At 41.1% G+C, this 10947-nt stretch overlaps 1 protein-coding gene across 1 annotated transcript; it reads left to right on the forward strand.

Moving 5' to 3' along the window:
• Positions 1-881: 881 nt before the first annotated feature.
• LOC108512548 (zinc finger protein 669-like) lies at positions 882-1970 on the forward strand. Its single transcript, XM_017847823.1, is given in 2 exon segments — positions 882-1007; positions 1010-1970. Coding segments are annotated over 2 exon segments (1068 nt in total). The 3' UTR covers positions 1952-1970.
• Positions 1971-10947: the final 8977 nt, after the last annotated feature.

Below are 10947 nucleotides of genomic sequence, written 5' to 3' on the forward strand. Positions count from 1 at the left end.
GCCCAGCGAGGAGGACCTGTTTTTCTCTCTCAGATTTAAAACAAATCAAACCTGAACTAGGAAAATTCTCAGATAATCCTGATGGATACATAGACGTCTTACAGGGATTGGAACAACCTTTTGACTTAGCGTGGAGAGATATTATGTTGTTATTAGGTCACACATTATGTCCCAGTGAAAAAAAGGCTGCCTTGGCTACAGCCCAGGAGTTTGGGGATCTCTGGTACCTAAGCCAGATAAATGATAAAATGACATCAGAAGAAAGGGAACAATTCCCCACAGGCTAACAGTAGGTTCCCAATGTGGATCCTTATTGGGACCTCGATTCGGAGCATGGAGACTGGAGTCACAGGCATTTACTGACTTGTATACTAGAGGGATTAAGAAAGATCAGGAAAAAAAGTCAATGAATTACTCAGTGATGTCCACCATAACACAGGGAAAGGAAGAAAACACTATGGCATTTTTAGAGAGGCTAAAGGAGGCATTAAGAAAGCATACCTCCTTGTCACCTGACTCTATTAAAGGCCAACTAATCTTAAAGAATCTTACTCAGTCAGATGCAGACATTTAAAAAAAAACTTCAGAAGTCTGCCCTGGGCCCCAATCAAAATTTGAAAACTCTACTGAATTTGGCAACTTTGGTGTTTTATAATAGGGATAAGGAGGAGCAGCCTGAATGAAACAGATGAGACAAAAAAGGGCCACCGCCTTAGTCATGGCCCTGAGGCAGATGAACTTCCGTGGCTCTAAAAGAAAGAAGGGTGGCTACTTCTCGGCTCTGTGAGGCCCAGGTGGCTCTGCAGCAGCCTCTGCCACCCTGTGACCTGCGGGTATTGGGACATCCCTAGCTGACAGCAGGACACCCAGGAAGCCGAGGAATGGATTCCATGGTGTTTGAGGATGTGGCTGTGAACTTTACCCAGGAGGAATGGGTTTTGCTAGATTCTTCTCAGAAGAATCTCTACAGAGAAGTGATGCAGGAAACCTGCAGGAACCTGGCTTCTGTAGAAATCATATGGTACAGAGGCTGTGTGAAAGCAAAGAAGGTAGTCAGTATGGACAAGTTCTCAGCCAAATTCCAAATCTTGATCTGAATGAGAACATTTCTACTGGATTAAAACAATGGGAATACAGTATTTGTGGAAAAGTATGTCATTCTCTCCTTAATAGGCACATCCTAGCTCACTCAGGATACAAACCATATGGAGAGAAGCAATATAAATGTGAACAATGTGGGAAATTCTTCATTTCTGTTCCAGGCGCTAGAAGACACATGATAATGCACAGTGGAAATCCAGCTTATAAATGTACAATATGTGGGAAAGCTTTTTATTTTCTCAATTCATTTGAAAGACATCAGAGAACTCACACAGGAGAGAAACCCTATAAATGTAAACAATGTGGTAAAGTGTTCACTGTTTCCGGTTCTTGTCTAATACATGAACGAACTCACACTGGAGAGAAACTCTACGAATGTAAGGAACATGGGAAAACACTCAGATTTTCTTGTTCTTTTAAGACACATGAAAGGACTCACACTGGAGAAAGACTCTATAAATGTACCAAATGTGATAATGCCTTCAGCTGTTCTACTTCCCTTCATTACCATGGAAGCATTCATACTGGAGAGAGACCCTATGAATGTAAACAATGTGGCAAAGCCTTTAGTCGTTTGAGTTCCCTTTGTAACCATAGAAGTACTCATACTGGAGAGAAACCCTATGAATGTAAACAATGTGACCAAGCCTTCAGTCGCCTCAGTTCCCTTCACCTCCACGAAAGAATTCATACTGGAGAAAAACCCTATGAATGTAAGAGATGCGGTAAAGCCTACACTCGTTCCAGTCACCTTACTCGCCATGAAAGAAGTCATGATATAGAGGCTGGGTGTGGTGACTCAGCCTGTGGTCCCAGCACTTTGGGAGGCCAAGGTGTGTGTATTGCTTGAGCCCAGGAGTTCATAACCAGCCTGGATTAAAACAATGTGAAACAACCTGGGCAACATGGTGAAACCCTGTCTCTACAAAAAATAAAATAATGCCAGGTGCGGTGGCTCACACTGGCTGCTCGGGAGGCTGAGGCAGGAGAATGGCATGAACCCAGGAGGCAGAGCTTGCAGTGAGCCAAGATCGCACCACTGCACTCCAGCCTGGGCGACAGAGCGAGACTCCGTCTCAAAAAAAATTAATAAATAAAAAACAATTAGCTGGGCATGGTGGCACATTTCAGTTGTCTTAGTTCTTTTTCAAGGACATAAAAAGCCACGGGGGGTTGGGGGGAAGCCCTGTGCATGCGGATCACGAGGTCAGGAGATCGAGACCATCCTGGCCAACTTGGTGAAACCAGCTAAATTTTGTAAAAATACAAAAATTAGCTGGGTGTGGTAGCATATGCTTGTAGTCCCGGTTACTCAGGAGGCTGAGGCAGGAGAATCGCTTGAGTCCAGGAGGCGGAGGTTGCAGTGAGCTGAGATTGTGCCACTGCACTCGAGCCTGGTGACAGAGTGAGACTCTATCTCAAAAAATAAACAAATAAATAAAGCCCCTTGAATGTAAGAAATGTGGTAAAACATTTGCTCTTTCCCATTTCCTCATAAACATGAAAGAGCTCACACTGCAGAGAAACCTTAAGAATGTAGGAAATGTGGTCAAGCCTTCAGATTTTCCTGTTTTTGAAGATTTGGGAGGAATCAGAGTGGAGAAAAGCCTTTTGAATCTAAATTTGTGGTAAGGCCTTCAGTTGTGTTAGTTCCATTTGAAGACATCAGCTCTTTCCTGAGAAATACCCTATGAATATCCAGAATGTGGGAATGTTTCATTTCTCTCATACTCACTCAAGGACATATGAAAATGCACACTGTAGCTCCCTGGACCTTGTACATACAAGATCGCACACAGAATTAAAACTCTAATAGTTTAGAAACTGCAAGAATATTGTAAGTTTTCACATTTACTTGAAAAGTCATGTGAAAACTCCCACGGGAAAGAAGTTCTATAAGTGAAGCTTTTCTAATTTGGAAAGCCCGATGCAAATTAATTATGGTGCAGTGCTTGAAAAAAATGTATGAAATGTTACACAAGTTACAAGTATATTGTTTTTATCAGTGGTTCATTCTTAAAGAGTCTTGAGTATGCATTTCACCTGTTTTGAAGGGAAACCTTGAGGTGAGAGTTCTGTCAATGCTCTTTAAGCAGTAGCACTTGAGTTTCATAGACAATGATATTAAGTCTGTTGGTAGAATTTTTGTCTATTCATTTGATAATGTGCTGGATTCATGGTTGAATTTTAATGTTTTTTAATATGTAGGTAAGTTTAATTTTTTTTTACTTCATTATTATCTTTTTTTGAGATGGAGTCTCACTCTGTTGCCCAGGCTGGAGTGTAGTGGTGTGGTCTCGGCTCACTGCAACCTCCGCCTCCTGGGTTTGGGCAGTTCTCCTGCCTCAGTCTCCTCAGTGGCTGGGACTACAGGTGCCCGCCACTACGTCCAGCTAATTCTTTGTATTTTTAGTAGAGACAGGGTTTTGCCATGTTGGCTAGGCTGGTCTTGAACTCTTGACCTCATGATTTGCCTGTCTCGGCCTCCCAAAGTGCTGGGATTACAGGCATGAGCCACCGTGCCCAGCCAGGTAAGTTTCGTTTGTATGTATTGTCCTGTGATTAATGGACCAGTGAATAATGATTTTGAATTGTTGGGATTCTTACTAGCCTCATTTGGCAAAAATTGATTATCCTTTGTCCATTATACACATTCCACCCTTTTTTATTAAAGGAAAAACTACTCGATGTAAAGATGTTTATTTTTTGCTAATCATGAGTTGGTATTAATTCCTAAGTACATAAAGTTTACCATAGAATTAAAAAAAAAAAAAAAGAAAGAAAGAAGGGCTGGACAGGCAACCCACCTAACAGCTTGTTATCAGTGCAGCTTACAGGGGCACTTCAAAAAGGACTGCACAAACAAAAATAAGCCATCCCCTCATCCATGTCCCTTGTGCTAGGGGGATCACTGGAAGGCACACTGACCCTGAGGGCAAAGGTCCTCTGGGCCTGAGGCCACTAACCAGATGGTCTAACAACATGACTGAAGGTGCCTGGGGCAGGTGCCAGCCCATGCCATCACCCCCACAGAGCCCTGGCTAAGCTTAAGCATTGAAAGCCAGGAAACTAACTTCCTCCTGGACACTGGCATGGCCTTCTGGGTTTTACTCTTCTGTCCTCCAGTTCTATCACCATCAAAGGGGTCCTAGAACAGCCAGTCACTAGGTATTTCTCTCACCCCCTAAGTTGTGACAGGGGAACCTTATTTTTCTCACATGCCTTTCTTATTATGCCTAAAAGCCCTACTCCTTTACTATGGAGGGACATATTAGCTAAAGCAAGGGCCATTATATACTAGAATATAGGAAAAGAAATTCCTTTTCTCCTTCCTCTACTCGAGGAGGGAGGAGTTAATCCTGAAGTCTGGGCAGAGGAAGGACAATACAAATGAGCAAAAAAGTTTGTCCAGTTCAAGTTAAATTAAAGTATCCTACCTCCTTTACCTATCAAAGGCAATACCCCCTCAAACCAGAAGCCCAACAAGGGTTACAAAAGATTGTCAAAGACCTAAAAGCACAGGGATTAGTAAAGTCATGCAATAGTCCATGCAACACTCCTATTCTAGGCATACAAAAACCCAACAGACAATGGAGGTTAGTGCAAGACCTCAGAATTATCAACGAGGCAGTTGTTCCACTGTATCCAGTTGTACCTAATCCTTATACTCTACTCTCCCAGATACCAGAGGAAGCAGAATGGCTTACAGTCCTGAATCTTAAGGACACTTTCTTCTTCATCCCTCTTCATCCTGACTCTCAATTTTTATTTGCCTTTAAAGATCTGTCAAACCCAGCATCTCAACTTACCTGGACTGTCCTGCCATTCATTATTGGGGCTGGGATACTAGGAGGACTAGAAACCAGCACTGGAGGCATTACCACCTCCACCCAATTCTATTACAAATTATCACAAGAGTTAAATGATAACATGGTATGAGTTGCAAATTCACTGGTCACCTTACAAAGTCAGCGTAACTCTTTAGCAGCACTAGCCCTTCAAAATCGGGGAGCCTTAAATTTATTAACAGCTGAAAGAGGTGGAACTTGTATTTTTCTAGAAGAGTGCTGTTATTTCACTAATCAATTCATGAGATTAAAGAGCTTCCAGACCAGATACAGCGCCAGGCACAAGAGATCCAAAACACAGGACCTTGGAGTATTGTCAACCAATGGATACCCTGGCTTCTCCCCTTCTTGGGACCCTTGGTAGCTATTGTGGTGTTTCTTATCTTTGGACCCTGCATTTTTAACCTCATAACATTTGTCTTTTCCACAATAGAATCCATGAAACTTTAAATGGTTCTGCAAATAGAGCCCCAAGTGACCACCACTAGCACCTACTATCAAGGACCCCTAGACCGACCCGCCAACCCGTTCTCACACCACAACGCTGAAGACTCACCTCCCAAGGAAACCTCAACTCCAGAGCCCCTTCTATACCCCAGTTCAGCAGGAAGTAGATAGAATGATCATCGCCCAACTTCCCAACAGCATGGGCTTTCCTGTTGAGAGGGGGTACCCAGGGACTAAGTGACTAAGTTGGCTGTACTTCCTGGGTCAATAGAAACTTCCCTAAGGGGACTTTCCCCTAAGCCAAAATAAGTCATAGCTGCAAGCTAAGAGATTGAAACTTCAACCAATCAAAGGGGACTTTCCCCTAAGCCAAAGTGAGTCACAGCTGCAAGCTAAGGGATTGAAACGTCAACTAAACTAAAGAAGTTTTAAAGGATTAAACTTCCATTCAACATAGTACTGGAAGTCCTGATCAGGGTAATGAAGCAAGAGAAAGAAATAAAGGGCATCCAAATAGGAAGAGAGGAAGTCAAACTATCTCTGTTTGCAGACGACATGATCCTATATCTAGAAAACCCCATCGTCTCAGCCCAAAAGCTCCTTAAGCTGATAAACAACTTCAGCAAAGTCTCAGGATACAAAATCAATGTACAAAAGCCACTAGCATTTCTGTACACCAATAACAGCCAAGCCAAGAGTGAAATCAGAAATGAAATTCTATTCAAAATTGCCACAAAATAAACAAAATACCTAGGAACACAGCTAATCAGGAAGGTGAAAGACCTCTAAAAGGAGCACTATAAAACATGCTGATGGCCGGGCATGGTGGCTCACACTTACAATCTCAGCACTTTGGGAGGCCAAGGCAGGCAGATCATGAGGTTGGGAGATCGAGACCATCCTGGCTAACACAGTGAAACCCCATCTCTACTAAAAATACAAAAACAAAATTAGCCTGGCATGGTCATGGGCGCCTGTAGTCCCAGTTACTCAGGAGGTTGAGGTGGAAGAATGGCATGAACCCAGGAGACGGAGGTTGCAGTGAGCCAAGATCATGCCACTGCACTCCAGGCTGGGCGACAGAGCAAGAGCAAGATTCCATCTCAAAAAAAACAAAACAAAACACTGCTGACAAAAATCAGAAATGACACAAATAAATGGAAAAAACATTCCACGCTCATAAACAGGAGAATCAATATCTTTAAAATGGCCATGCTGCCCAAAGCAATTTATAAATTCAATGCTATTCCTATTAAACTACCATTGTTGTTCTTCAAAGAACTAGAAAAAAACTATTTTAAAATTCATATGGAACCAAAAAAGACATCGAATATCCAAGGCAATCCTAAGCATAAAGAACAAAGCTGGAGGCATCACACCACCTGACTTCAAACTATACTATAGGGCTACAGTAACCAAAACAGCATGACACTGGTACAAAAACAGACACATAGACCACTGGAACAGAATAGAGAGCCCAGAAATAAGACCACACACCTACAACCATCTAATCTTTGGCAAAGCTGAAAAAAACAAGCAATGGGGAAAAGACTCCCTATTCAATAAATGGTACTGGGGGAACTAGCTAGCCATATGCAGAAGATTGAAACTAGACCCTTTCCTTACACCATATACAAAAATAAACTCACGATGGATTAAAGACTTAAATGTAAAATCCAAAACTATAAAAACCCTGGAAGACAACTTAGGCAATACCATTCTGGACATAGGAACAAGCAAAGATTTCATGACAAAGACACCAAAAGCAATTGCAACAAAAGCAAAAATTGACAAAGGGGATCTATTTAAACTAAAGAACAGCAAAGAAAACTGCCAACAGAGTGGATGGACAACCTACAGAATGGGAGAAAATTTTTGCAAACTATGCATTTTACAAAGGTCTACTATCTCATACCTATAAGGAACTTAAACAAATTTACAAGAAAAAAGAAAAAACTACTTTAAGTGGGAAAAGGACATGAATAGACACATTTCAAAAGAAGGCATGGGGCTGGCTTTAGCTCAGCGGTTACTTCGCCATTTCTCTGTGAGGATTACACTCAAAAGAAGGCATGGCATACATGCAGCCAACAATCATATGAAAAAAGCTCAACATCACTGATCATTAGAGAAATGCAAATGAAAACCACAATGAGATACAATGAGATATCATCTCCCACCAGTCAGAATGGCGATTATTAAGTCAAAAAATAATGAATGCTGGCAAGGTTGCAGAGAAAATGAAACACTTATACACTGTTGATGGGAGTGTAAATTCATCCATTGTGGAAGACAGTGTGGCAATTCCTCGAAGATCTAAAAGCAGAGCTACCATTCGACCCAGTAATCCCACTACTGGGTGTATACCCAAAGGATTATAAATCATTCTATTATAAAGACACATGCACGTGAATGTTCACTGCAGCACTATTCACAATAGCAAAGACATGGAATCAACCTAAATGCCCATCAATGGCAGACTAGATAAAGAAAATGTGATATACATTCACAATGAGATACTATGCAGCCATAGAAAAAGAACAAGATCATGTATTTTGTGGGAACATGATTGGAACTGGAGGCTATCATCCTTAGCAAACTAATTCAGAAACAGAAAACTAAATATTACATGTTCTCACTTATAAGTGGGAGTCTAATGATAACACATGGACACGTAGAGGGGAATGACACACACTGGGGCCTGTCAGAGGGTGGAGGGTGGGAGGAGGAAGAGAATCAGGAAAAATAACTAATGGGTACTAGACTTAATACCTGGGTGACAAAACAATATGTACAGCAAAACCTCATGAAACAAGATTACCCATACAACAGACCTGCACAGGTACCCCTGAACTTAAAAGTTAAATTTAAAAACAGAAACTGCAACTATGACATGAACATACGTAATCCTTATTCTATTGCTATATACCTAAATAGAATTCATTACATTAAATTGATATAGTGATGGTAATTATAATAAATATTTTCCAAGTAAAAACATAACAAATGTTGGCAAGGCTGTGGAAAAAAGGAGCTGCTTATACTCTGTTGGTGGGAATGTAAATCAGTTCAACTATTGTGGACAGCAGTTTGGAGATTTCTCAAAGAACTAAAAATAGAACTACCATTCAACCCAATACCCATTACTGAGTATATATATATCCAAAGGAAAATAAATTGTTCTACCAAGAAGACATGCACTCATATGTTCATCACAGCACCATTCACAATAGCAAAGATATGGAATCAACCTAGGTGCCCATCAATGGAGGACTGGATAAGGAAAACATGGTACATACATACCATGAAATACTATACAGCCACAGAAAAGAACCATATCATGTCCTTTGCAGCAACGTAACTGCAGCAGGAGGCTATTATCCTAAACGAATTAATGCAGAAACAGAAAATCAGATACTGCATGTTCTCACGTATGAGTTAAACATCGGGTATACATGGACATAAAGATGGGAACAATAAACAGAGGACTACACAAGGAAGGAGGAATGGAAAGAGGCAAGGGTTGAAAAACTACCTATCAGGTACTATACTCACTACCTGGGTGATTGGTTCAATCGTACCCTAAACCTCAGCATCATGCAATATACCCATATAACAAACCTGTACATGTACCCTCTGAATCTAAAATAAACATTGAATTTTTTAATTAATTAAAAGCAAAAGACGAAAAAAGTTTTCTTTTTTGTTGTTGTTGTTGTTGTTGTTGTTGAGACGGAGTCTCGCTCTGTCGCCCAGGCTGGAGTGCAGTGGCCAGATCTCAGCTCACTGCAAGCTCCGCCTCCCGGGTTTACGCCATTCTCCTGCCTCAGCCTCCCGAGTAGCTGGGACTACAGGCGCCCGCCACCTCGCCCGGCTAGTTTTTTTTTTTTTTTTTTTTTTTTTTTGTATTTTTAGTAGAGACGGGGTTTCATCGTGTTAGCCAGGATGGTCTCGATCTCCTGACCTCGTGATCCGCCCGTCTCGGCCTCCCAAAGTGCTGGGATTACAGGCTTGAGCCACCGCGCCCGGCCAAAAAGTTTTCATTCTGTCTTCCCCATAATCATATCTCAGCATCTTCAACAGTGTCATGCCGAACATATAGCAGAAACTCCACAAATATTTGCTAAATGAATTACTGAACATGTGAATGGTTCAGTGTTACACATCCACCAGTTTTGTTTCTCTTTTGTTATGAAATCTGTATGCACTTTTTCAGTAATTCTTAAATAGTTCTGCTTCGGTATTCCTTGGGTTGTATTGAGTTTGTTCATTTTTAAATACATTTCATGAGTGTTTTATAACCCTGTATATATCATATTATCTATATATATCTGCAATAGTAATATTGCTATACCATCTCCTCTTCTAGGTGTTTTATCTGAAGAAAAACACATTAGGAAAAAATCAGAGAAAGACATTGTGGGATGGTTTCTATCATGGCACATAGAAATGATTAGGAGTCTTCAGGGAAAGCAGGCAAAAAGGGAGAATGGATTTCAGGTGAGATCAGGAAGGCATGGAAAAAGTAAGCAGAAACCTCTTCACTCCAGAATACAAGAAGTATAAGGAAAGACTCTTGAAGCTTAAAACATTGAAATTAAGACAAACAAAAGACATCCTGGTTCACACCATGCCATTATTAGCTATAAGGTGCTATTAGAAGCTGAAAAATTAAGACTCAGGAAAGGAAAAAGAATTGTGCAAGATCCCTGCATCAGCAGCAGAACTACAGCTAGAATTTAAGTTGTCTGACTTCTGATGTAGCACACTACATTCGCACTGTGCAGAGCTACCCATGTGCCGTGCAAAAGCTGAGCGTATTTTAGCAACAAAATTTCAATGCAAATTAAAATTGCTGAACAGGCTGGACATTTATAGATGACTGGGGCTGGACTAACCAAAATTGTGACAAAGTTGTCTTTGATGCCTTCCCCTCCACTTATCAGCCCTCAAAAATATTTACCCAATTGATGCTACCAACTACATTATTAACAACTGACAGTGACACAAATATTTATTTAGGAGTAAATTCTTAGATAAATATTTTGTCATCTTCTCTGAAGATTTTTTGCAAATTGTTTTGCTTATGAGGCCAGAGCAGCCATATTCTAAGTTCATTAGTAAATTCTGAGAGCAGATTCCCCTGAGCACCGTTTGTTTCCCCATGCCCCAGCCCGCCCTCCCGCCTTCTGAATTGATCCCCTGGGTCTGTGTTAAGAGTCTATAAAGCAAGTGTCCCTTTCCATTGGATGGAACCTGTGCAGAAGCCTCTTACATGACCCAAAACTTCAGAACCTTAGATTCCCAGCAGAAATCATGCACCATGATAAAAAAGGGAAGAGGCTTCCAGCCTCAATCCAGACTCTAACCCTCTGCTGTGTGGTTTGGATGTTGACTGAGCAACAGAATTGTGTCTGTAGATAGCTATGTTTTTGGATTGTTGCTGCTGAAGGGACAGGTAGGTTGGAGAAGGCCAGAGAGAAATGAAGACGGTCAAAAATAAATTTCTATGGAAACTTAATTCTGAGATTATTTCTACAGAGTTGCCTCC

This window comes from Rhinopithecus bieti, unplaced genomic scaffold, assembly GCF_001698545.2.
Source record: "Rhinopithecus bieti isolate Rb0 unplaced genomic scaffold, ASM169854v2 scaffold_30943, whole genome shotgun sequence".
NCBI classification, from domain to species: Eukaryota; Metazoa; Chordata; class Mammalia; order Primates; family Cercopithecidae; genus Rhinopithecus; species Rhinopithecus bieti.